Source organism: Zerene cesonia, chromosome 8 (genome assembly GCF_012273895.1).
Source record: "Zerene cesonia ecotype Mississippi chromosome 8, Zerene_cesonia_1.1, whole genome shotgun sequence".
NCBI lineage: Eukaryota > Metazoa > Arthropoda > Insecta > Lepidoptera > Pieridae > Zerene > Zerene cesonia.
This window is the reverse complement of record NC_052109.1, coordinates 3,633,400-3,660,371: the sequence shown is the minus strand read 5'-3', so window position 1 is coordinate 3,660,371 and position 26,972 is coordinate 3,633,400. Positions and strand designations below refer to the sequence as shown.

Here is a 26,972-nt window from a genome sequence, read left to right as displayed (position 1 = left end):
ATATGTAACTGACACCTTTAAGCTCGATTTTCTCTCACTTTAAACATGCAGATTTCATTCAAATTTCGTACACTCATCGAGAATCGGGGACAGTTTAATAACTTGATATGTTTATCCCATCATCCCATTGCTCAATACACGAAAAATATGGCACAAAGCGCCCCACGCTTTTTTCACAACAATACTAGTATTTTTCGTTCATTATTGTTTTCAGCTTATATTAAAAATTATTCACAACAATATTAGTATTTTTCGTTCATTATTGTTTTCAGCTTATATTAAAAATTATTTTATAGTTTTTAGTTTGATGTGCTTGAAAAGCGTGTTTTTTAGTTTTTTTAAACTATATTTTATTTTGTAATTTTTAGTTTGACGTGCTTTAAAAGCGTGTTTTTTAGTTTTTTAAAACTATTTTTATTTAAACACAGACCTAAGAGTTAAGACAAAAAACAATTATATTTTGTAGTTGGTGATGTTACTTCGTGAAATGCGATACATGAAGTATTTAGAAAAACAAGGCATTCCAGCTGATGGATTGGAACTCTTTGCTAGAAATGAAAAATTACAGGTTCGATTTTCAAACATCTATTCCGCATAATAAAATAATTATATTTATATATCCAGTTTTATAGCATCGTGATATTTTTTGTTTAGCTTATCTAATGTATGAAAATTTATGTCAAAAAGTGTCATATTGGTGACATTATTAGCAAGCGGTGAAACCGGCTCTTAACATATAATTAAAAACGGTATATTTTATGTATTTCTAGTACGATATGAATCGTTTAAATCGAGCCATTGCTTGGTACAACGCTATACGTGAAGGGAGCCATGAGACTGAAGTGGCTCTCATTGAGAAAGAGATCTCTGCTATTGACCAATTGCTAGGCAGAGGTGTCGAGGAGCTCACCTGGAATGATGACTGTACGTGTATTTGATTAAGTTAATACAAACTTAAATAAACTCTCCATAATTATGAGCAATATGTTATGTAAAATTATTTTATATCCCTAACACGCATAATCCATATTCTACTTTTAGAAAGTATTTGACTCGGTAGTCTCATCATTTTATTTTTTGCATATTTTATTTAAATGTACTTTCATAACGGAGGGTCAAAGACTCGTCCAATCGGATATTTCAGATTTATGATAAATTTAAGCTAAATTTTTGTTCATGACACTGTTGGTCTTTAATATAAACCACGCCGTTCGTGTATTCGCCGAATGACTTTTTAATCATTTCATTTGCGATATATTCCAAATCCAACAGCGGTAAATGTAAATGGGTTTTCATGAAAACGACAGTCACGGAATGGATGGCGGAAGTGTACACGGCGATAAACACTCTGCAAGAGCGGGTGTTGACCGCGCAGACGAACGTGCGGAATGGGCTCGGCGGCGTCGCGGCGTGGGGCGACAAGCCGCTGCACAACCGCAAGGAGAACCCCGACAGGATGGAGCTGCTCGCCGTCGCCGAGCGGCTGCCGAGGCTGCTCAAGAGGTCCGATGAGCTCTGATGAGTTAATTAGATATCTTCTGTGTTGTTCTATGTCTGGTCGATTGGTTGGATTGTTTTGTGTTGTGTTCATTAAATACGTCTGTGCATGAGTGAGTCAATTGCTCTGCTTTTATCTTTAAGGAAATTTGAATTTGAGAAAGATTGAAACATCTATGGATACCTAAACAGTATGCAACACATAAATAATTCTTTTTTGCAGGCGTGCCAAAATTTTGGAAAGTCATCAAGAGTTCCAAGACATCCTCAAAATCAATTACAAGCTATTTTTCAATATAAAAGAGGAAGAAGACGTATGTTTAATAACTAATTTCATATAATCTATATCAATAATTTAGATATTTTCTCTAAAATATTATATATGCTTGTTTAGTCCGATGAAGAAGAAGAAGAGTTAGAAGAAGTGGATGAAGCTACACTCGACGAAGATGAAAGAGCAGCTCGAGAACGTAAGCAACGAGAGATCGACGAGCGGCGTGAAGAGAAGAGACTGGCAAGGGAGGAAAGAGATAGAGAAAAGGCAGAGATAGCGCAAGCAAAGTTTGAGAGGAGAGAAGCCAGGCGACTAAAGAGAGAAGAGAAAGAGGCTGCGAGACGCGAGCGACAAGAGAGACGTGACGCAGGTTCGAGAGTTTCATTATGTTACTAATCCCTGCTGTGTAAATATAAAAGTAATTTTCTTTGGCTATCCACTACGCTTTCACAACTATCCCACTTTACTGAATTTTGATTAAGTTTGGAGTAGAGACAGAATAAGACTTGGGAAGACTGCTTTCTATACAGAGCACAGAACTTGATGCGTGTCTAATAGGGCATGGAACATGGTACTGAAAACGGAAACGTTAGATAAAAACTGCTTAAATACCAAAGACGCTAAGTTCATATATATGTAAGTTCATATATATGATGCAGTAGGTAACATTTTAACGCTCCATGAAATCGTAGTTTTGTAATTTAAATTATATTTTTATGAAAGAATTAATTTTATTGTTTACACTTGTTAAAAAAAGGCGAGGAAGTGGACTCACCAGCTGAGGAGGAAGAAGAGTTAGACCCAGAAGAGCTCGCAGATATAGAGGAAGAACGGAGGGAGATGGAGGAAGAGGCTTTTAGAGCCGAGCGGTGGCCGGCTTACGTGAAATACATAGATACACTGGTATTTATGCTCGAAAATAATTATTATGATTTTATAATGTTATACATATTGCACAATAAGAATCTACACTGATTTAAAATAAAATCTTTGTTTATATGGCATTCAAATGCTTAATAAATGAGAATTTTTTAAAGAATAGAAAAATTTGATCACGAGGCGGGAATCGAATCCGTGTATTTTTGCCAAACCGTAGCAACGGCTAACCTCTCGGCCGCCCGTCATTCAATTATTATCACTAATAATAATCATTGAAATAAAGTTTCATATTGGTTGAGATGGTTCTTAATCATTTCAATAAATGGCATGAAGACATGAGACATGAAACCGAAAGATTAGAAAATAATATATGTAAATATTAACTATTAGGTGTCAAAACAAGTAATGAAGGCGATTCAATGCAGCCTTGACTTGTTTGAAAAACAAACGGATTTGGAGAAGGGTCCTCAAGTAGCATTTATGGAAGTCATTGCAGAATTAAAGGATCCTGGTTTGTATATATGCAGTTTTTTTGCTTTGTTGTTGTTTCATGCAGTTCAGAAAAAAATTAGTTTCGTGTGTTACCATTTAAATTTGATTTAGCTCTCACACATTAAAGGTTTATTTTTTGTTACAATTTCATCTTATTTTGTTTTTTTAGTATCCAGGAAATAATAAAATGTCTAATAATTTAATTAGTGTGTTTAATTTTGCAGATATTTCTTTCACGCCATCGTTAGAAATCAAAGATGCGGATGGGCTGTACGACACGATGGTTGAAATGATGAAAGACATGTTCTTACAGGCCACTCTCTTCCCAAGAATCGATCCCATTGTGCCTATTGCAACTTATGAGGGTATTCACTAATTTAAAAAAAAAACAAGAAGGCTTGTAATTTATATTAGTACTAATTTACAATATGAGTTATTTTTTATTTATAGATGATATAGCTGCAGAAGAAAGCATGATAGATCTCTACCATGATATATCGAAGAGGATCGAAAATAGCATAATAGATGTTGTTCAATATGCTTCGGTAAGGATCAAATGTGCACGTGTGGAAGATTCTAGATTCTTGAATAAAATGTTGTACTTAAAATCTTTATATTTTTGTATAGAAATATGAAAAGTACACTCCACTATGGATGGAAGATAGACAGGAGGTATTGGCCGGTTTCTTGAAGTACGGGCGAGTCATACCACCGGAGGAGTTCGATAAATACAGATACGATAACAACGGCCAGGATCCGCCCGAATGTAAACCTAAGCTCGAGGAGTATCAGAAAGAGGTAGGTTTTGTTCAATTATAAATATTATAATATGGTTTTGCGTTTGACTGAATTCATGTACTTTTGTTAATAATCTGGATATTCTTTGTTCTTTAGAAACTGATATACTTCAAACATGACATTTCTCGTTCTTTGCTAAGATATGTAGCGTAAATGGTTCAGTTTCGTGTATAAAAATTACATAGCCCATTTTTGCACAATTTTGCGTTGAATGCATTTTTCTATTTGTGTGGAAATATTATATACAGCCTTTTTTATCGAATTAATTGTATCAGATCGACAAATTCAATGCTTTGTATGATGAAGTTGCTGCACTACCTCCAAATTACTTGTGTAATGGTTGGCTGAAGCTAGATCTGAAGCGACTCAATCAAGCCATTATGAACATAATCTGCAAGTGGAGTAATCTCTATAAGCAAAACTTGAAGGATCATGTCCAGACAAGGTAAATATATAGAGTTATCACACCTTCAATTGGTTGCTTGGAAAATATCACCTTTAATAATATACAAGTTGCCTTCTGTGCATCTGTTGACTGTATTAGTAAAAATAAAAAAAAAATAAAATAAGTGACCTTTTACCACCTTGTTCTTTTGTGTTTTAACTATAATTTGTATTGGAATATATATTTTTGCATTGGAAATGTTGTTATAAGTTCGATATAAAACGTATTGAACTAAATCATTTAGAAAATTAAAAATAAATACTCACAACGCAGCCTGGACGACTTGGAGAAGTTCATAGCGTATGCCACAAAGGAACTGTCGGTGGAGCTGGGTGAAGATGATTACGAGGGTTTGCTGAAAGTGATGGGCGTCCTCAACGAGGTGAAGGCTAAAGCGGACGCGGGCACGGAGCAAATGTTCGAGCCGCTCAGGGACATAATATATGTCCTCAAGGAGTATGGAGTCGATTTCCCGGAGGAAACCTATGAACAGGTGCGTAGATTCATAAAGGGGAGACATTATTTGATAACAGATTTCCGAAGTGGGATAATGGATAAATATAATTTTGTTGATAAGTTTAGCGAATCTCAATAAACATATATGACCAAGAAGAATACAGTTTAAAATTAATCGAAGGACTTTATAAAAGTAAGGCAGACATTTGAATAGTATGAGTAGGTACTTGAAATCTTAACGAACGAACGCAGGTCACTAATGTTGTTCAAATTTATTAATGTTAAAATGGAAATGTTTTACTTCATAATTATAATAATTTTGATGTTTATTCCTTGCTTCCATTTGGATTCGAAAAGGAGCCTTCAACAGCTCACCAATACTCGGTACATACTTTGGTAAGAATAGTCTAGATAAACTAAGAAAAAACAACACAGACGAAAAAAATTGGCTACAATATAATGTACCTACGTTTCATAATTAAATAATAATCGTTCGTTAAAAACAACTAAATACACAATATTAAACAAAACCGTATTAAAACTATCCTAAAATGTTACTGTTTAAAATTCGAACAGTTGAAGCAAAATCATTCATTATTAACGTTATGAATGTGAATTCATAATCAAATCATTCAGGATGTATTCATAAAGTGTACGAAAAGTAAGTGCCTGTTAGCTGATCATGTACGCGAAAAACTAAATAAATAATTGTTCGGATGAGTTGAAGTAGGATTTACAAGAGAAGAATTTTTGTGCCTGATTGTGTATCTAGTTGTTATTAATAATCGAACAATTAAATACCCTCCTAAATGGTTCAATATAATTAAGATAAACTATTTGATCAGTTGGACGTACTGCCGGAGAGATGGCGTAATTTAGTGAAGTTAGCAACGGTACAAAAGAATAACGTAGCACCATTACAAGCGGCGCAAGCGGCGCTCATCGCTAAGCGAGTGGCGCTCATTAACCTGAGGCTCACCATGTACCGAGACCAGTTCAGGTTGAAAGAGGTTGGTCATCGCTTTGGGTTAATCTCGTGTATAAAAAAATTGCATATTCTATTTTGAGGCATCCATCTTTTTTATTTAATTAGTAAATCATCAAATTTTTTTGGTAATTTCTTTAAGGACAGTTCAGTTGGCTTACTTTCTTTCGGTTCTTCTTCAAGATTATAACAGACAAACAATTCACAATAATTGTTACCATTAATAAATTGCTTATGTGACTTTCAGTTCTTGGTCTATACATGTATATGTATAAAAAAACGTTGCTCGTTATCATTTTAGATATTCCTTGAATCTTGCAAAGAGCCGTATAGGGAAATAGACAAAGTGCATCTGGAGCTCTTGCAGTTTGAGGAGATTGTGAGTGGATTGAGGAAGAGTTGTGCATTATTTGACATTCAGCCGCCAGATGACAAGTTCCTCAAACAATGTCGGCGGGAACTCAAATTGATTAAAGTAATTAAAATATTTTGACATATCACATATCTGATTAAGAGGACCTACGTAAATTTTGTATAAAACTTTTTAATGATTGTAATTTCAGCAATTGTGGGATTACTATTATTTAGTAATGGGCACAATAGAGTTCTGGAAGAAATCGCCGTGGAAGAAAATTGACGCTGATGGCATGGATCAAGAATGTAAGCGATTTACTAAAGATCTGCGCCAGTTAGACAAAGACATGAGAGTATGGTAAGAGGAGCGATTTAATAGAAAGTAAGAAAAGAAAGAAAATACATTTATTTATATAAGGTAAAATAAAAAAAAAAAAATGGTCTAATACTGTATGTATGCAAAATTTCTTATGCGTAATTTATTAACTGTAATGTAAATTTGGGTAAATATGGCTTTTTCGACATGTACTTAATATATAAGTATCAAAATTAAGAACTAATATTGGATAAAGTTACATGCAAAAGAATTTCTTCATCAGACGATTATATGCATTTGAAAATGAGTCTCCAATGTTACGAATATCTATGTCTTTTATTCAGGGAACCTTACATATCTATTGAAGGGACAATAAAGAACCTAATGACATCCTTGCGAGCTGTTACCGATTTACAGAATCCTGCTATTAAAGATAGACATTGGGTAGAATTAATGATGGCAACAAAGGTAAATCAAATTATCAAATAAAAGTATCTAAATACTTCATATTACCCTTGTAACTACCTAGAACGTTATATTTGTTATGTTCTAAGTATTTTGCATTGTTGTTGAATTGAATAGATTTTAATAGATTATTTTTGTTTTTTTCACCATATCATGTAGAAAGCTGTTAATTCAAATCTCATTTTAACAAAAAACAACTACGGTTCTCTACATTTATTAAAATCGAGGGAAAATGTTTTGACGGGAGTATCAGTTAAACAAATTTTGGATGAATTCAAGACGCTCGATGGATCCAGCACAATAACATATAACACTGAGGTAATTGATAATAAATGTAAAGAACCAATCAGAAGAGAATTTAACAATTACCTTCAAGACTTTAGACGACCAACATTTCAGGAATCGCTGAAACTCAATAAACCATATGCACATCATAAAATTAGAGAACAAGGTTTACAAATACTGAACACGAGACCATATTCACAACCGAAAGCTTGTAGCTCTACGTTTATTCTTTCAGAGTTCATTTTGTAGATATCATGTCGTTCATTAGAAATGTAAATATTGTGTTAATATAAATATTTAGTTGTAAGTAAAATTATGTTATAAGGTAAGATCCCTCATATTTTAATTTTTAATTAAAGGTGATTATCAAGACGTATTTTTAAACATATTAAGTTCATTATAATATATTGGTATTATAGGTAAAATTCCATATCGATGATGATACAACACTAGCAGACTTACTTGCACTCAACCTACATAAATATGAAGAGGAAGTTAAAACTATCGTCGATAAATCTGTCAAAGAGGCTGCTATGGAGAAAACGCTCAAGTAAATACTATATTACTATTTTTATTTAATTTCTGTATTTCCAAGTCGATCGAAAGTAATAAATACTTTGATGGAGCTGCATCAAGCCTAAAATATAATTTTTTTTATTGTCATTTCATTTTTAAGGGAATTGGAAGCTACTTGGGCTATCATGGAGTTCGATTATACTGTGCATGACAGAACCGGCATTAAATTACCAAAAGCCAGCGAAGAACTTGTCGAGACTCTTGAAGACAATCAGGTAATGTGTGTAATAATAAATGGATTATTTGCATGGTCTTTAAAAAAATAAAATTTACGTACACTAAATTCTCATTCAGAACCAAGTGCAAAATATGATGTCATCGAAATTTATCGGATTCTACGAAGCAGAAGTTACTGCTTGGCAAAAGAAACTCGGAACGGCGGATGCAGTCATTGCCATTTGGTTTGAGGTGCAACGCAAATGGCAGTATCTCGAGAGTATTTTCGTGGGCTCTGATGATATACGTGCGCAGCTTCCAGAAGATTCTAAACGGTTCGATATTATTGACAAAACTTTCAAGGTCAGTGATTCAAAATGTATGTTACCCGTATAATTATAATTTTTCACATATCGAAATCGATAATAAAATTCATCACGAGTGGAATTTTTTCATCCGACACACAAATTCTAAATTTAAAAGTACTAAACGTGTCTAGTGTCTCCACTACATAATAATATCGTTTCCGAATGTTTTTCAAGGAATTATTAAAAGACATTGCAAATACTCCCAATGTGGTACAAGCAACCAATAAGCCCGGATTGCTAGATAAACTAGAAGAATTAATGAATTCACTTAACTTGTGCGAGAAGGCACTCAATAATTATTTGGAAACTAAACGCTTGGCTTATCCTCGTTTCTATTTCGTATCTTCAGCAGATTTACTAGGTAAATGTTGAATGGAAATACAAATTAATAAATTAATAAATAATGGGCAAAATATTTATAATAATATAATTCATGCATTAAATTATTTACATTTCTTGTAGATATTTTGTCTAATGGAAATAATCCACCAGCTGTTGCTCGCCACTTGTCAAAGCTTTACGATAATTTGGCGAAGTTAGTGTTCCCCAAGCCTGGCAGCAAGCAAGCTATTGAGATGATATCAAAAGAAAATGAAGAACACGTGCCATTTAAGGCACCTTGCTGCGACTGTTCTGGAAAAGTCGGTTTATTGTTTTCAAAAACTCTCTATATTTAGTATATTTCTTAATTCTTGGTAGAAAATTTTGATAAAATATTTTCTAGGTCGAATTATGGTTAAATAGAGTGACGGATTGTATGCGTTACACACTACGAGATATATTTGAGCACAGTGTGAAATCGTATGAAGACAAACCTCGCGATGAATGGGTTTTCGACTGGCCGGCACAGCCAGCACTTGTGGGCACACAAATCTGGTGGACCACGGAAACTAATCAAGCTTTTGAAAAGCTAGAAGAAGGTGTATAAGTCATAAGATAAAAATAAAATATGTATTCGTTGGTAGTTTAGTCTATTTAACTTTATTATCGTCAATAGGCTACGAGGGTGCACTGAAAGACTATCAGAAGAAGCAAATTGCGCAATTAAATGCATTGATTGTTCTTCTGCTCGGAGATTTGACTGTTGGTGATCGTCAGAAAATTATGACCATTTGTACCATTGATGTACATTCGAGAGATGTAGTGGCAAAACTGATTGTTGCCAAAGTCGAAACATCTAATGCCTTTCAGTGGCAGAGTCAATTGAGGTAGATACAAAATAAAAGTTTGTTTCATTAATTCTTATCTTGTCTTACTAATAAATTTTTTTTTACTGTTCAGGCATAGATGGGACATGAAATTAAATAACTGCTTCGCTAATATTTGCGATGCGCAGTTTCTTTACGATTACGAATATCTGGGAAATACGCCTCGTCTCGTAATCACTCCTTTGACGGATCGATGCTACATAACATTAACTCAGGTAACAAAAAATAAGCACGCTTTTATATTACACAACAGTACCTAATAATTTATGTTTAACAAAATCACTGAACGTATCATATTAAATGTAATAACAAATTTGAAAATTCACGAAAATAGAGTCTTCATCTTATCATGGGTGGTGCTCCGGCGGGTCCCGCGGGAACGGGCAAGACGGAGACGACCAAGGACTTGGGAAGGGCGCTCGGTATCATGGTCTATGTGTTCAACTGCTCTGAACAAATGGATTATAAGTCTTGCGGAAATATTTACAAAGGTTTGCAATTATAACTATTGGTTGCGTAAACATACATATATTATGTAGTTTTAAAATAAATATTCTGCGATGTTTAATTGGTTATTAAGTTAATAAGTAAAAACAGTGACGGATTTACCGTCAATAGTGTACTATAATAATTTGGATGATAATAAAAGGAGCGTTACAATGTTCATTTTTGCAGGATGGTTCGAAGATGTAGCTAATTGGAAAAAAAGAAGCACATGTCTTATTACATCCACTTATTATAATTTTAAATTATATTTGGCAAAAAAAATGTGTTTTTAATATGCCACCCCAAAAATATTACGGTTTAGGATTAAATTTGCCATTGTATAAAATATCTGAATGGTATATATACTACTGTATTTGAATTCTAGGTCTTGCTCAAACTGGTGCCTGGGGTTGCTTTGATGAGTTCAATCGTATCTCAGTAGAGGTACTTTCTGTAGTATCTGTACAAGTAAAAAGTGTTCTGGATGCTATAAAGGCAAAGAAGAAAAAATTTGATTTTATGGGTGAATATATAACACTCATACCAACAATAGGTATGTTCATCACCATGAATCCTGGCTACGCTGGGAGAACTGAACTGCCCGAAAATCTGAAAGCATTATTCAGGTAATAATGTGCCTAGTTCACAATATTATGTACGTATGCTCTTTTTAACATGGTTTTAAAATATTATTTCTAACAGGCCGTGTGCTATGGTGGTACCTGACTTTGAATTAATTTGTGAAATTATGTTGGTTGCGGAAGGATTCCAAGAGGCTAGGCTTCTAGCGCGTAAATTTATTACACTTTATACATTGTGTAGGGAGTTACTATCAAAGCAAGACCATTATGACTGGGGTCTAAGAGCTATTAAATCAGTGCTTGTCGTTGCTGGTTCTCTAAAGGTATTAAAAATATTTTGTTGATACATTAATAATGTAGCACATATGGTTTTGAAATATATTTACATGATTATTTTGTTATAATTAGAGAGGCGATCGTTTAAGACCCGAAGATCAAGTACTAATGAGAGCTTTGAGAGATTTTAACATACCCAAAATTGTAACAGATGATAGACCTGTTTTCATGGGTCTTATTGGAGATTTGTTCCCTGCTCTAGATGTACCCAGAAAACGAGATTTCGATTTTGAGAAAAGCCTTGTCGAGGGGGCTATTTCTATGAATTTGCAACCCGAACCAGGATTTATTTTAAAGGTATTTCTTATCTGAATCTTCGACTCTGAAAGTTTAATTCAAAGTAAAAAAAACTATCGCTTTATTTTACATATAAACAGATGGTGCAACTTGTGGAGCTATTCGCCGTGAGACATTCCGTTTTCATTGATGGATTTGCGGGAACAGGGAAATCTATGGTCTGGCAATGTTTAAATAGAACATACCACATGTTGAAAATGAAACCATATTACAATGATCTTGACCCTAAAGCAGTGACAAATGACGAATTGTTTGGGATAATTAACCCTGCGACGAGAGAATGGAAAGATGGATTATTTTCAACGATAATGCGAGACATGGCTAACATGCCTGGTGATGGACCAAAGTGGATTGTACTTGATGGCGACATTGATCCAATGTGGATTGAAAGCTTAAATACATTGATGGATGATAATAAGGTTTGTACACTAAGTATATCTAATTTGATTATTACTATAAAACTATTTTTTTATGAGAAAACATTGCGTTCATTAAATTTTTTGTAAGTACCCAATTAAATATTCCACAAGGTATTGACACTAGCGAGTAATGAGCGGATCGCTTTAACAAAATCAATGCGTCTCCTATTTGAGATTGCTACGTTACGTACAGCCACGCCAGCTACTGTGTCCCGAGCTGGTATTCTTTATATCAATCCTCAAGACTTAGGATGGAATCCGTAAGTAGTTTTTATATATTAGGTTTTACTTTCTAATAATAAGCTGTTATCAAACAAAACCCGCAGAGCTCTACATAATATTATGTTACAACTCTACATTTTTATCACATGTCACTTGATAAATAACGCTGGATAGGTACGCTTTCATACATATGAATCTTTTAATGTTTGGGTTTGAGTTTGTTAAACGTGTTTAGATTACATCCAATGTAATGTTGGTATTTATTTTAACTTTTACGGTCGCATTAAATCCCAATTAGCTTAATTTTTTGTTAATAAAATTAACCCCTTTATTCTTTTCGCAAAAGTTTTGTAGCGTCATGGATAGAAACCACCCGTGATGATGAATCAGAGAAAGCAATGTTAACAGTAATGTTTGACAAATATATACCTTCTCTTCTTGAATCGTGCAAAAAATACAAGCGAATCACGCCATTGAGCGAACTACAGCAGATTCAACTAACTTGTTATTTACTTGAATGTTTCCTGAACAAGAGTTTGTTACCTTCTGATTGTCCAAAAGAATGGTAAGGAGAATATTGTACATCTAAATAACTCTTTCATACCTAAATATAAACTTTGATTTTATGTGTTAAATATATCTAATATGTTAAAATATTTTAGGTACGAAATCTATTTTGTGTTTTGTATCGTTTGGGGTTTTGGATCTGGCTTATTCCAAGATCAACTGGTGGACTGGCGTAATGAATTTAGCAAGTGGTTTTGTAATGAATTCAAACAGATCAAATTTCCATCTACCGGAAATGTATTTGGATTTTTCATTGATCCGGAGACTAAAAAATGGTTACCATGGACAGAAAAAGTGGAGTCGTTTGAATTAGATCCGGATATACCTCTACAAGTAAAATTCAACTTATACATTATCATACGACATAATATAAGAGAGGTAGTTTCTAATAGATACATTCTGTTTCAGTCCTGTTTAGTATCAACATCAGAAACTACCCGCATAAGATTTTTCATGGATCTCCTCATCGCTAAACAAAAACCAGTGATGTTAGTGGGCAGTGCTGGTAGTGGCAAGACTGTTAGCGTTGCTGCTAAACTGAACTCACTGTCTGATAATTTTGCTATCACAAATGCACCTCTTAACTTCTATACCACATCAGGTACCTTAATTAAAATATATGGTGACAATAATTACAAATTCTTCATATCACATCTGTAAACACAATGTAAAAAATAACAATAAAACCATAGTATATCTGATGTACACAAAAACATTTTTTGCTCCAGAGATGATTCAGAAAGTGCTCGAAAAGCCTTTAGAAAAGAAGTCGGGCCGTAATTTTGGTCCGCCGGGCAGCAAGTTCATGATATACTTTGTTGATGATTTGAACATGCCGGAAGTGGACACGTATGGTACAGTGCAACCACATACCCTTATAAGACAATTCATGGATTATAAACATTGGTAAGACTTTTTATGGTATATTTCTTTACATGGTCGGAAAATAAGAAAACTTATTTTTGCACGCCGAAAGAAAAAAGTAGATACTACTAACATAAACGCTTAAGTTGTTATTTTGTTTTTAGGTATGATCGGCAGAAATTGTCACTCAAAGACATCTCAAATTGTATGTTTGTTTCTTGTATGAATCCAACGGCTGGATCGTTTACTATCGATCCTCGATTACAAAGGCACTTCTGTACATTTGCCGTCAGGTAGTCTTCTGTGTGTTTTTATGTATTATATCATGATTAATAAATATTGAGACCATTTCATAAATCAATTTTAATTACAGTTTCCCCGGACTGGATGCATGTTTCCATATTTATAAGCAGATTTTATCTCAACATCTAGGAAACCCGCTTAACAAATTTGGAATAGTAGTACAGAAATATGCAGAGAATCTTGTAAATGCTGCCTTGGCATTGCATAATAAGCTAGCATCTACATTTTTACCGACAGCTATTAAATTTCACTACATATTCAATCTGCGCGATCTATCCAACATATTCCAGGTTAAATGTTTTCTTAGATTTTGTAATGTAACAATCTATATTCGTTGAACTTTACAGGAATGCGTATTATGGAATCAATTGTTTTATATAATCTGTTTGACAATCTCGGTATTTATAATTCAACTTAATGATATTTGTTAAAATTCCTTACTGACAGGGAATATTGTTTACTACCGGTGACGCCGTGAAGTTCCAATCTGAACTCATTCGCCTTTGGATGCATGAAGCAACTCGAGTATACTCTGATAAATTGGTCGACTCCGTGGATAATGAAAACTTTAATAAGCTGATTGTAGATGTTATAAAGAAGAGTTGTGAGGTGAGTGTGAAAATGGTTTTTTTGCAACTTTGTTGTTTTTTAATTTTTAGTTTTATAGCATTGAAATGCTTTATAAATTAGAAATTTTGAAAGAATAGAAAAAATTTGATCACGAGGCAGGATACGAACCTGCGTTTCTTGCCTAACCGTAGCAACGCCTAGCCTCTCAGCCACCCGTGATCCTGCCACAGTAATCGAATTTCTTCTACTCTTTCGGTTTCATGTGCCTAAGGGGCACCCCACGCCATCTATTGAGATGATTAAGAACCATCGCAACCAATACGAAACATTATTTCAATGATTACAATATTGTATCGATGGAACGCGGCCTTTGTTAAATTTAATTTTTAGTTTTATAGCATTGAAATGCTTTATAAATTAGAAATTTTGAAAGAATAGAAAAAATTTCTAACTTTGTTGTTGTTTGGCGATTTACCCAGATATAGGTTAGCTGTTATTGTTCGAGGGATTGATGTACCTACCGTTAAAATGAAAGACGAAATTGTACTAATTATTTTATGTAATGTATGTTTAATGTTAATGTTATATATTAAATAAATGTAATCGTTATATTTTACTGTTAACCGTTACGAGTCACGATCTTACAGCGACGTATTGCTGACTAAATTGGTCATTGCACCGTACTGTTGCCTTTTGTTTCTTCTCTTCTCATGTAACGTCTATTTATCCTTCGTTTTATAGGACTATGACGAAAATGTAGTATTTGAAAAGCCTTTGATCTATTGCCATTTCGCGGAGGGAGTTGGAGATCCCAAATATTTCCCCATCAAGGAGTGGGCGCAAATTAAGAAATTGCTTGATGAATCGCTTTCCTCATACAATGATCTCGTGGCTACTATGAATCTTGTTCTTTTTGAGGATGCAATGTATCATATTTGCAGGTAATTATTAGCATTGCCCTGTTTATAAACTTTTTTAATGATAATAATGAACATTTTGCTTTTTTTCGTAGAATCAACCGCATCCTTGAAGCACCTCGCGGCAATGCCCTACTTGTTGGAGTCGGTGGATCTGGAAAACAATCTCTATCAAGACTCTCTTCATTCATATCTTCACTTGAAGTTTTTCAAATTCAGCTTCGCAAAGGCTACAGTATCAATGACCTGAAGGTTGATCTCGGTAAAAATATAGCCACTTCTATGTTATTGCTACTCGTATAATAAAAAGTCAACAAAAATTATTTTATGTAATATATAACGATGTTGTTAACAGCGGGCTTGTATATAAAAGCTGGTCTGAAGAATATAGGAAACGTTTTTCTTATGACGGACGCTCAGGTCGCTGATGAGCGCTTCTTGGTCTTGATTAATGACTTGTTAGCATCTGGAGAGATACCCGAATTGCTGGCTGATGACGAAATAGAAAATATTATTAATGGCGTTAGGGGTGAGGTAAGGGCACTTAATTTGCATAATTAACGGCTTAATGGATCCGTGGATTATGAACAGAAGGATAACAAATTTGTGGTTAAGAGAAGATGAATTATGTAATATAATGTTATGTTTTTGCAGACTAAAGCGTCAGGTGTTCCTGATACTCGAGAAAACTGTTGGAAGTTCTTTATAAATCGTGTGAGGACTATGTTAAAAGTAAGTACGTAAAAGTAAATTTATCATAAGAATATATTGATGGGAATATATAAGAAAAATAATGTTTTAGGTGGTGTTATGTTTCTCACCTGTGGGTGCAACATTGCGTGTGCGAGCGCGTAAGTTCCCTTCTATTGTAAACTGCACGGCCATCAACTGGTTCCACGAGTGGCCGAAAGAGGCATTGCGTTCGGTATCGAAGAGGTTCATCTCTGAAGTGGAAGCTTTACCCGTATGTAGACGGCGTTTTTTCTAGCAAATAAATTTAAAGTCACTTATGATCTTTTCGTTTTGATTGTGCCTGCATACATTTTTTCAGCGTGATCTAATCGAGCCAGTAGCAGACTTTATGTCTCATGTCCATCAAAGCGTGAATCAAATGTCGGCGGTGTACTTCCAAAATGAGCGTAGGTATAACTATACGACTCCGAAGACGTTCTTGGAGCAAATTTCTTTGTACAGTAAGCTATTAACAGAAAAAACAAACAATTTGAAAATGATGATTTCGAGACTGGAAAATGGTTTGGAAAAGTTGGCATCCTGCGCTGCAGATGTAGCTGTATTAAAGGTAATTACATATTTTTATTGTGTAAATAAGAATGATATACTCTAATCAATAATATCATCCTATTAAATAATATTTTTAGGTGACGCTTGCAGAACAAGAGCAAATTTTGAAGGTTAAAAATAGAGCTGCTGAAGAATTGATTGAGGTTGTTGGAGCTGAGAGTGAAAAGGTGTCCAAAGAGAAAGCGTTCGGTACTGTAAATCTGAAATATAAATAATCTAGCACATAATTATATTTTAAATTTCTAGTACATGTGAGTGATACATTTAATTCTAACTTTAATATACAGCTGCGGAGGAAGAGAAGAAAGTCAAAGTTATAGAAGAGGATGTTACAATAAAGGCAAAAATTTGTGCGGATGATTTAGCTAAAGCGGAACCCGCACTCATTGCTGCGCAGGAAGCGCTCAACACTTTGAATAAGAATAACTTGACTGAATTGAAATCTTTCGGTTCGCCGCCTGATGCTGTGGTGAACGTCACGGCCGCTGTACTCGTGCTCTTTTCAAAAAAAGGAAAACTGCCTAAAGATAGGTCCTGGAAAGCATGCAAGGTATGTTTTGAAAATTAAATAGAGAATCGAATTCTCCATGATGATGTTTAAACTAAAGCTAACATAACATGTTGATTTTTCAGTTAATGATGGCAAAAGTTGATCAATTTTTATACGATCTAGTCTATTACGATAAAGAAAATATACATCCAGATGTTGTTAAGGTAAGTAAAATTATTGTTTCACCCGCGTAAGTCTGTATCGCGTAGGAATATTTGGATAAAATGTTGCCTATGTGTTATTCCACTTGTCCAGCTATCTACCTACCAATTTCATTGCAATCGGTTCAGTAGTTTTTGCGTGAAAGAGTTACAAACATACATACACATACATCAATCCCCACAAAATTTCGCATTTATAATATTAGTAGAAAGTAGGATAGGATAAGAATAATATAAAACAAAGTCGCTACGTATGCTTCAAACTTTAAAACTACGCAACGCATTTTGATGGCGTTTTTTTCAACAGATAGTGATTCAAGAGGAAGGTTTATAAGTATAATAACATCTTTTACACTACTCCGAATACAATCGTGCGAAGCCGCGGGCAAAAGCTAATAATAAATAAATGGTCGTTTTCAGGCTGTCCAACCGTACATAAAGAATCCGGAGTTCAACGCGGAGTTTATAATGTCGAAATCGGCTGCAGCGGCGGGATTGTGCGCGTGGGTGATCAATATAATCAAGTTCTACGACGTGTACGTCGTCGTGGAGCCCAAGCGCCGTGCCCTCAACGCCGCCAACGCCGAGCTGCAGGCCGCTAGGGACAAGCTGGCGTTCCTCACTGAGAGGATTCAAGTTAGTATTGTAGTCTTTAGTCATTGTGCGACAATTAATCAAATTGTATATAATACCTCCTCTTTCCCTTTTTCCTTTTTGTCTCGTCAAACATTGCATTTGTGTAGGCTAATATTCAAAGTTTGCTGTTTGTTGTTTGTGTCAAAACGGAGCTAATGTAATGAATGAAGATAGTCAGTTAATAATATTCGATATAATTTGCAAAGCTAATTTCAGGAATTGGAAGAACAATTAGGAGAACTTATGAAAGCCTTCCAAGAGGCGGTCAATGAAAAGATGAAATGTCAAGCAGAAGCTGATGCTACTAACTATACAATAGATTTAGCCAACCGTCTTGTTAACGGATTAGCTTCTGAGAAAATAAGGTACATTTTCTTAGACATGAAGATCTTCTAGTTATCATGAAATTAAACCGTTAATGCATTCTCAAATGAAGTAAATATCTTGAAACTTGCATAGCTTTATTTCTATTTTCTCACACTGTGATTCTTGAGTTTTCACAAAATTTCTACAGTTGACTCCATAATTCATTAAAATTCGCAATGCAGATGGTCAGCGACAGTGGTGAATCTCAAGGAATCGGGTGTCATGTTGCCCGGAGATGTGCTATTGGTGACGGCATTCATTTCTTACGTGGGATGCTTTATGCGACGCTATCGACTCATGCTTATGAACGAAGACTGGATACCCACATTGAATAAAACTAATGTGAGCCATTGCTACTCGATAATATAAAAAAGTTAAAACTGATTTTTAAACTTATTTAATTTTAATGAATCCATAGAATGATCCATACAAGAATCCGAAAGGGACATACATAGTTATTCAAGTCATAGTTGTTTTTGTAAGTTTTACAATTAACATCACATTCTAGCCTAAAATCGAAACAACAGAAGGTTTGGACCCGCTATCAATGCTAACAGATGATGCTCAAGTAGCATGTTGGAATAACGAGGGCTTGCCCACTGATACCATGAGTACGGAAAATGCAACAATTTTGACAAATTCGGCTCGATGGCCTTTAATGATAGATCCACAATTGTAAGTTTAATTGTAAGAATCAATTTAAATAAATAATAACATACCATCTTTAGGTCTAAATATAATATATAAAAATATATGGAAATGAAAATCTGCACATCTAAAATATAAAAAAAATAATAGTTACTAGATACCGAACCCAAAATTTGATTAAAAATATATCAATATCAGCAGAGTTTAGTGTTCCGTGTTTCGTGTTTTTATTTCAATATGTTCACGGAAACATTGAAATTAAACATGAACCTTTTTACGCATGTGAATCGACGAGACGCGGCTAGTCGAATAATCTATACTAATATTATAAAGCTGAAGAGTTTTTTTGTTTGTTTGAACGCACTAATCTCAGGAAGTACTGGTCCGATTTGAAAAATTATTTCAGTGTTAGATAGCCCATTTATTGAGGAAGGCTATATATAGGCTATATTTGTAACATGGGCGAAGCCGGGGCGGTCCGCTAGTTAGTTTATACATTTTGACTCGAAATTACGTATCACATATTTTGTATCGATATTATTTGTAAAAAAAATGTACAAATTATTTTAGACAAGGCATTAAATGGATCAAATCACGTTATGGTGATGCATTAGTTGTGATTAGACTTACACAACGAAACTACCTTGACCGTATCGAGCGCGCTGTCAGTAACGGAGATGTAGTTCTATTGGAGAATATCGGAGAATCTGTGGATGCTGTACTGGAACCACTACTAGGCAGAGTGCTCATTAGGAAGGGTCGAGTGCTAAAGGTAAGACCTAGGATTTTTTTTTAAGGCAAGATTTTCATCATTTTCTTTTTTTAAATCATTACTTATTTTATTACACGATTGTATTTTATTATTCCGTTTTTTTTCAACTATATGTGCGAATTGTTTTTCCAGATAGGGGATAGAGAAATAGATTACCATGCTAATTTCCGTTTAGTGATTCAAACAAAACTAGCAAATCCTCACTATCAGCCCGAAATGCAGGCTCAATGTACACTGATTAACTTTACTGTTACTAGAGACGGGTAAGTTGTTTGTATTGTGATTTCTTTTTAAGAACGTTTGTCTTTATGATTTTTACGTACAATTTATGTAATTTCTCTCAAAGCACAATCAGCAATAATTTCAATTGTTTATTTAAAAATATTTAAAGAAATGTCTAAGCATTCATGACATGTCTTAATATTGTATACAACCGAGTTCTCGAATTCCATTGTTTGTAACAGCTTGGAGGAACAGCTATTAGGAGAGGTGGTAAAAGCTGAGAGACCAGATTTAGAAAAACTGCGAGCTGGCCTCACGAAACAACAGAACGATTTTAAGATCACATTAAAAAGTTTAGAAGACGATCTCTTAAAAAGATTGTCTTCGGCCGGCCCCGATATCCTAAGTGATTCGGCACTTGTAATAAACCTCGAGACTACTAAGAAGACTGCAGCCGACATTGAGATAAAGGTCGAAGAGGGTAAAGTTACAGCTGTCAAGATTGATGAAGCTCGTGAACGATATAGGTATTTATTGTACTTGTATAATTTACTTTTTTGTTGTTTTGCCTTGAGAAAACACAAAAAAAAAAACACATTGAAACAGGACTTTTAAAAATTTCAATAACCCTCGGTACGTTTTTAAGGTAGCTTTAACTTCAGTTTTTGTGTCTCGCTTAGCTTACCTTAGCTTGATTCATATGTGCTTGTTTTTATTTCATAATTATTATAATCTTATTACGAACACGAATATAAATGTTCTTTAAAAAAAAATACCTTCTATTTTTCTTTCACAGACGCGCCGCCACTCGTGCTTCACTTTTGTACTTCATTTTAAACGACTTATATAAAATCAATCCTATGTACCAATTCTCGTTGAAGGCATACAGCGTAGTATTCAAAGATGCTTTGATGCGTGCCGAAGAGGCTGATGACCTTGAAGGTCGCGTCAGGAATTTGCTCGATAGCATCACATTTGCTGTGTTTGTTTATACCAGTCGAGGCTTGTTTGAAAGGGACAAACTTGTGTTCCTGTTTCTCATCACTTTACAGGTTTGTTCTGTTTTGTTTTTATTAAGTTCTATTCATTGTTCTCTAATATTTATGTATAGATTCTGTGCCGCAATTTCTGCTATATAAAATTCACTAGGTATTACAAACGGATGGTAAAGTTGATCCTAGGGAATTGGACTTCTTGTTGAAATATGCCGTAGCCCCAGAAGTGTCACCATACTCGTGGCTTTCAAATAATTCCTGGGGAGGAATTATTGCACTTTCAAAAATGGATGCCTTTGAAAACCTTGATAAAGATATTGAAGGTGCTACTAAAAGGTGATTTTTTTATCATTGCTTAGGTATAATGTATTTTAACATATTACAACTATTCATTACAAAAATAAATGAAATTTATAGGTGGCAAAAATATACTGATGGAGAAGCACCTGAAAGAGATAAGTTGCCCGGGGAATGGAAGAATAAGAGTTCGCTTCAGAGACTTTGTATTTTGCGAGCCTTAAGACCAGACAGGATGTCTTATGCCTCTGGGTTCGTTTTTTTTATCAATATTGTTTTCTTATTCTTATCCTAACCATGACAAATGTAAGGATTACTAATAAAATTTTTAATTAAAATAATATATTTTTCTTAAGGGCATTTTGCGAAGAAAATCTTGGTACAAAATACGTTGAAGCTCGAACGCCGCCATTAGAAAAATCTTATCAAGAAAGTACTTCAACAACGCCCATGTTCTTCATCCTCTCCCCTGGCGTCGATCCGCTGAAAGTTAGCAGTCATTTATTTTCTTTCTTCTTGCAAATTCATTTATACTAGTTCAAAATTAATATTGAGTTTTTTTTTCAATAGGATTTAGAGAAACTGGGCAGAAAGCTTGGTTTTTCCACGGACAAAAAGAATTTCCACATCGTGTCCTTAGGTCAGGGTCAGGAAGTCGTAGCGGAAGAGGCCATGGGTGTAGCGTCGGTGAATGGTCACTGGGTGATTCTTCAAAACATTCACTTAGTGGCCAAATGGCTCGCTACTCTTGAAAAGAAAATGGAAGAGACATTTGAAAATCCCCTTGAAGAATATAGGTATATGTTAAAATTTTTCACAATAAGAACTGCACATGTGCAGTGATTTAATACTAATTCGTCTTCAACAGATTGTATTTGAGTGCCGAACCGGCTGCAGATCCAGCTTATCATATCATACCTCAAGGCATTCTAGAATCTGCCATTAAAATAACTAATGAACCCCCCATCGGAATGTGGGCGAATTTGCATAAGGTATGATATTGATTTGAATAATCGTAATTTTTCAATTTTTGAAGCTGTGATAAAAGTGTCCATAGTAAATTGCATACTCACTTTGTCTAATTAAAAACCGTACCGGGCTTAAAATATCATCATCAGTACATTCATGATAACGATAAATAATGCTTTAATCGTAAGCAAATATTACGAATCACGTAAAATTTTCAACAGCTTGCAATATCGCTAGTTATATTACCAATTTTTACAATCTAATCAAAGTCTCATGTTTTTTCATTTAACAGGCATTAGATAATTTCAGTCAAGAAACTCTGGAAATGTGCAGCAAAGAAGCTGAATTTAAATCTGTATTGTTCGCGCTCTGTTACTTCCATGCGGTGGTAGCTGAAAGGCGCAAGTTCGGCCCACAGGGGTGGAACAGGTATCAGAGATATGATATTTACTATATACCATAATAATATTCTACTATCCTACTGCAGTTCTCTATCTCTATCTCTATCATCCTTTACGGGAATATTATAAATGCGAAAGTTTCTAAGGATGTGTGTTGCTCTTTCACGCAAAAACTACTGAACCGATTGCAATGAATTTTGGTAGGTAGACAGCTGGACAACTGGAATAACATATAGGCAACTTTGAATCCCGATATTCCTACGGTATACGGACTTACGTGGGTGAAACCGCGGGGCTAGCTAACTATCATATTATCATACATACGCCACTGAAAATAAATCTAATAACAGATATATTATTATTCAATTGCAGAGTATATCCATTTAACTTTGGTGATCTCACAATTTGCGTATACGTTTTATACAACTACTTGGAGGCGAACCCACGTGTACCGTGGGAGGACTTGCGTTACCTCTTTGGGGAAATTATGTACGGAGGGCACATCACTGACGACTGGGACAGGAGATTGTGCAGAACTTTCCTGCTTGAGTATATGCAACCAGAACTGGTAAATATATCTTCTTTGTATATATAAAATTCTCATGTCAACACAATGTTAGGTACCATACTCCTCCAACTCGGCTGGACCGATTGTCATGAAATTTTGTGTGCGTATCGGGTGGGTCTGAGAATCGACCAACATCTATATATCTTTTATATCTCTAAATGCTAAGAGTAAGGCAGAACAGCGTTTGCCGGGTCAGCTAGTATATTTATAAATATCTCTTTGAGGTTGTGATATAGGGGTTAGTATACAAATGTGAGGTCTGCCATTCGATTCCTGATGGGTACTGAAAGAATATTCTTTGGTGATATTCCGTGTCTTGTCCGAATAAAATAGATAAGTGAGAATTTTTTTGAAAGAATAGAAAAAATTCGATCACGGGGCGGGATTCGAACCCGCGTTTCTTGCCTAACCGTAGCAACGCCTAGCCTCTCGGCCACCCGTGATCCCGCCACAGTAATCGAATTTCTTCTACTCTTTCGGTTTCATGTGCCTAAGGGGCACCCCACTCCATCTATTGAGATGATTAAGAACCATCACAACCAATACGAAACATTATTTCAATGATTACAATATTGTATCGATGGAACGCGGCCTTTGTTAAAAATTCTCATTTATAAAAGCATTTCAATGCTATAAAACTAAAAATTTAATAAAATAGATAAGTGTTAAGATATGAATTTGTTTAGCTCTGTAGATAACAAGTTGGCAACGAATAAGTCATTGTTAATATATTTTTTTTGTCAGACATCATTTTTGTTTGTCAGGTCGATGGTGAATGTCCTTTGGCACCAGGGTTTATATCACCACCAAATTCTGATTATGTCAGCTACCATCAGTACATAGATGACTTCTTGCCAGATGAGACTCCGTACTTATACGGTCTGCATCCCAACGCTGAAATAGGATATTTGACCACTGTGTCAGAACGGTTGTTCAAGGTGATTAAGTTTTATGCAATAATTTTTTTACATATTTCTATCCGTAACAACTAGATTTAAAATGTAAAACTAATCGTTGAAGATCAAATCAATATTATTCAATGTAATGTCTATTTAATAATATTTCTAGGTTGTGTTCGAAATGCAACCGAGAGATGCGGGGGCTCAGGCTGGTGGTGGTGCCAGCAAGGAGGAAATGGTAATAAAAAGTTATATCCTAGAATTTGAAACCAAAATTATGTTATTATTAAACATACAATGAAAGGAATTCGATAAAATAAAGTATAAATAACAAGTAGGTATCATGTATCATGATAAAATATTTATTGTAATTGGAATGAAACGCATAAAGAAACAAAAAAAAAAAAAGAATTACTATAGCTCTAGAACTCAATATCATCTATACTAATATTTTAAAGCTGAAGAGTTTGTTAGTTTGTTGTTTGAGCGCACTAACCTCGGGAACTACTGGTCTGATTTATATATTTACATCGGGCGAAGCCGGGGCGGACCGCTAGCTAACTATACATTAAAAGAAATTTGATAAAATTGAGTAATACATAAGTAACAAGCAGGGTTATCATAATAATATGTTTATTGTAATTGAAATGAAACGCTTAGCACAAGAAAAAAGAAACAAAATTAAAACGAAAGAATTACCATAGCCCTAGAACACGATGGCATATTTTATAATACTTTACGTATTTTAGCAGCGGCGTATGTTTTATAAATTATATCTTTGATAGTTAATACAATAATTCACTCTATCTAGGTTCGCTACATATTGGATGACATCCTAGACAGAGTTCCTGAACCGTTTAATCTACAAGAGCTGATGGGCAAAGTGGAGGAATTAACACCATTCACGATCGTCGCCCTGCAAGAGTGCGAGCGAATGAATAGGCTTATGGGCGAGATTCGCCGTTCCCTCAAGGAGGTCGAGTTGGGATTGAAAGTTAGTAAAACCTTTTCTCATTTTCCCCTCTCATTCTTAAAATTAATAAAAAAATCTGCTATGCATATTGTGTAATATTTGGCGTCTCTCTATATTAATTATACATTCATTATTATAATCGTGTACATTGTTTTAAAGATATCTGAAATGTATTTCATTATTTTATATCGGTACTAATAATAGGATAGAATAAAATAGTAAATAAGTAAAACTCAAGAGTTTGTTTGAACGCGCTCATCTCAGGAACTACCGAATCGATTGCAAAAATTCTTTCACCGACATGATCCTTAAGTGCTATAAGGCTATAAATGTACCACGGGTGAAGCCGAAGTGGACCGTTTATTTATTATATACAGTTTTAAATGTTACTTTCCTCATAAGGATTTTTAACGTATATTTATATCCAAGGGTGAGCTAACAATCAGCAGCGACATGGAGAAGCTGATGGAATCTCTATTTATGGACCACGTGCCTGATTCTTGGACAAAACTGGCCTACCCCAGCTTGCTTGGTTTAGCTGCTTGGTTTTCGGACCTCTGTCTCAGACTTACTGAATTGGAGAATTGGTCTGGGGATTTCAATGTAAGTTTTAAAATAATTTCTTTTTTTTTTAAATCGTTTGCAGTTTATTTTCGTTTAATTGTTGGTTGGTATTTATCAGTTACAGCATGGCACTTTAAAGTAAGGCGGCATGGTATTTTAAAGTAAGATTGTTGTTGCTATTTCTCACTGTTTTCCGTTATTGTTGTACTTAAGATCACTACATAGTATAAAACAAAATCGCTTTCTCTGTCCCTATGTCCCTATTAATGTTTAAATCTTTAAAAATACGCAACGGATTGTGATGGGGTTATTTTCAATAGATAGAGTGATTTAAGAGGAAGGTTTATATGTGTAATAACATCTATTAAACTACTCCAAAATTAACGCGTGCGAAGCCGCGCTCAAAAACTAGTATACAAATAAAACATTGTCGTATATATAAAAAATATTTGACAGCTACCCCCAGCGGTGTGGCTGGCGGGTTTCTTCAATCCACAATCGTTCCTGACGGCCATCATGCAGCAAACGGCGCGCAAGAACGAGTGGCCGCTGGACAAGATGTGCCTCAACTGTGACGTCACCAAAAAGTATCGAGGCGACTTTAAGTAAGCGAACTATGTATTTCATGATTATATCAAAAATCAAAATGATAATTTGGATCCGGTTTGCTTTATTCTTGTTTGTTCGACGACATGTGAAATCTGCCAACTCGCACTTGGCCAGCGTGGTGGATTATGGCCTGAACCCTCATAGGAGGCCTGTGTCCCAGCAGTGGGAATATATATGGGCTGAGGATGATGATTATTGCTTTATACTTAAGTTCACGTTTGACTTACCAGATAGTCTGGGCATCGTTCATAAAAAAAGACGTTTCAAATAGATATTCAATAGATATCCCGTTTCGATTTATGTCATGTGGTAGTGGTACCCCGGTTAATAGTAGCCTATGTACTAATCTAGACTATAATATGTCTCTGTACAAAATTTCATACGTATACTATAAGCTGTTCGCGTGACAAAGTAGAAAACATCCACACATCCATCCATCCAACCATACTTACAATTAGTAAGATTCATTACATCTATTTGTACGTCTCCATCCTGGCAATAGTATATCTGTTGGTTTTTAAAAATCATTCAATTTAAAGTTATGCTTTTTCAGCTCAATTTAGTAAATATTTAACCATTATGTTTTTGTTTTACCTTTACTATATACTTGTACTTAAATTCTGTGCTATAACCACAGATAACATAATACTATACGAGCTATAACTAAAGCTATTCGCGCGTAGCGCTCCTCCGCGAGAGGGAGCCAATATCCACGGGCTGTACATGGAGGGAGCACGGTGGGACACCGCCACGGGAGGCATTGTGGAGTCGCGCATGATGGAGCTGTTCCCAATGATGCCGGTGATTTATATCAAGGCGGTGACGCAGGACAAACAGGACACTAGGAATGTGTACGAGTGCCCCGTGTACAAGATTCGGTGAGTAGCAGAAGCTTGAAGCGATGCGATGCGTCGGTTTCGAAGT

At 34.9% G+C, this 26,972-nt stretch overlaps 1 protein-coding gene across 1 annotated transcript in view; it reads left to right on the top strand.

Annotated features, from left to right (window-relative positions):
• LOC119828765 (dynein beta chain, ciliary-like) overlaps positions 1-26,972 on the top strand; it is a 34,300-nt gene that overhangs the window by 6,588 nt on the left and 740 nt on the right. Inside the window, exons 15-81 of the mRNA XM_038351009.1 lie at positions 467-568; positions 771-924; positions 1,308-1,503; positions 1,721-1,811; positions 1,892-2,141; positions 2,529-2,674; positions 3,041-3,161; positions 3,367-3,507; positions 3,593-3,687; positions 3,770-3,940; positions 4,216-4,385; positions 4,659-4,878; positions 5,687-5,851; positions 6,128-6,301; positions 6,390-6,538; positions 6,841-6,964; positions 7,666-7,796; positions 7,923-8,037; positions 8,117-8,341; positions 8,521-8,707; positions 8,809-8,987; positions 9,071-9,266; positions 9,344-9,554; positions 9,628-9,769; positions 9,889-10,045; positions 10,426-10,666; positions 10,743-10,944; positions 11,030-11,254; positions 11,335-11,673; positions 11,785-11,933; positions 12,242-12,460; positions 12,558-12,795; positions 12,871-13,063; positions 13,191-13,368; positions 13,491-13,619; positions 13,700-13,919; positions 14,077-14,238; positions 14,941-15,140; positions 15,212-15,378; positions 15,472-15,650; positions 15,771-15,848; positions 15,919-16,080; positions 16,168-16,416; positions 16,496-16,607; positions 16,706-16,968; positions 17,052-17,132; positions 17,550-17,765; positions 17,982-18,130; positions 18,314-18,473; positions 18,640-18,806; positions 19,350-19,551; positions 19,684-19,814; positions 20,016-20,300; positions 20,570-20,825; positions 20,923-21,104; positions 21,186-21,317; positions 21,422-21,554; positions 21,636-21,862; positions 21,934-22,057; positions 22,327-22,463; positions 22,808-23,003; positions 23,768-23,941; positions 24,072-24,140; positions 24,714-24,896; positions 25,305-25,478; positions 25,896-26,044; positions 26,732-26,926. Coding sequence (XP_038206937.1) covers positions 467-568; positions 771-924; positions 1,308-1,503; positions 1,721-1,811; positions 1,892-2,141; positions 2,529-2,674; positions 3,041-3,161; positions 3,367-3,507; positions 3,593-3,687; positions 3,770-3,940; positions 4,216-4,385; positions 4,659-4,878; positions 5,687-5,851; positions 6,128-6,301; positions 6,390-6,538; positions 6,841-6,964; positions 7,666-7,796; positions 7,923-8,037; positions 8,117-8,341; positions 8,521-8,707; positions 8,809-8,987; positions 9,071-9,266; positions 9,344-9,554; positions 9,628-9,769; positions 9,889-10,045; positions 10,426-10,666; positions 10,743-10,944; positions 11,030-11,254; positions 11,335-11,673; positions 11,785-11,933; positions 12,242-12,460; positions 12,558-12,795; positions 12,871-13,063; positions 13,191-13,368; positions 13,491-13,619; positions 13,700-13,919; positions 14,077-14,238; positions 14,941-15,140; positions 15,212-15,378; positions 15,472-15,650; positions 15,771-15,848; positions 15,919-16,080; positions 16,168-16,416; positions 16,496-16,607; positions 16,706-16,968; positions 17,052-17,132; positions 17,550-17,765; positions 17,982-18,130; positions 18,314-18,473; positions 18,640-18,806; positions 19,350-19,551; positions 19,684-19,814; positions 20,016-20,300; positions 20,570-20,825; positions 20,923-21,104; positions 21,186-21,317; positions 21,422-21,554; positions 21,636-21,862; positions 21,934-22,057; positions 22,327-22,463; positions 22,808-23,003; positions 23,768-23,941; positions 24,072-24,140; positions 24,714-24,896; positions 25,305-25,478; positions 25,896-26,044; positions 26,732-26,926 — 11,639 coding nt within the window. The remainder of the gene's footprint in view (positions 1-466; positions 569-770; positions 925-1,307; positions 1,504-1,720; positions 1,812-1,891; positions 2,142-2,528; positions 2,675-3,040; positions 3,162-3,366; positions 3,508-3,592; positions 3,688-3,769; positions 3,941-4,215; positions 4,386-4,658; positions 4,879-5,686; positions 5,852-6,127; positions 6,302-6,389; positions 6,539-6,840; positions 6,965-7,665; positions 7,797-7,922; positions 8,038-8,116; positions 8,342-8,520; positions 8,708-8,808; positions 8,988-9,070; positions 9,267-9,343; positions 9,555-9,627; positions 9,770-9,888; positions 10,046-10,425; positions 10,667-10,742; positions 10,945-11,029; positions 11,255-11,334; positions 11,674-11,784; positions 11,934-12,241; positions 12,461-12,557; positions 12,796-12,870; positions 13,064-13,190; positions 13,369-13,490; positions 13,620-13,699; positions 13,920-14,076; positions 14,239-14,940; positions 15,141-15,211; positions 15,379-15,471; positions 15,651-15,770; positions 15,849-15,918; positions 16,081-16,167; positions 16,417-16,495; positions 16,608-16,705; positions 16,969-17,051; positions 17,133-17,549; positions 17,766-17,981; positions 18,131-18,313; positions 18,474-18,639; positions 18,807-19,349; positions 19,552-19,683; positions 19,815-20,015; positions 20,301-20,569; positions 20,826-20,922; positions 21,105-21,185; positions 21,318-21,421; positions 21,555-21,635; positions 21,863-21,933; positions 22,058-22,326; positions 22,464-22,807; positions 23,004-23,767; positions 23,942-24,071; positions 24,141-24,713; positions 24,897-25,304; positions 25,479-25,895; positions 26,045-26,731; positions 26,927-26,972) is intronic.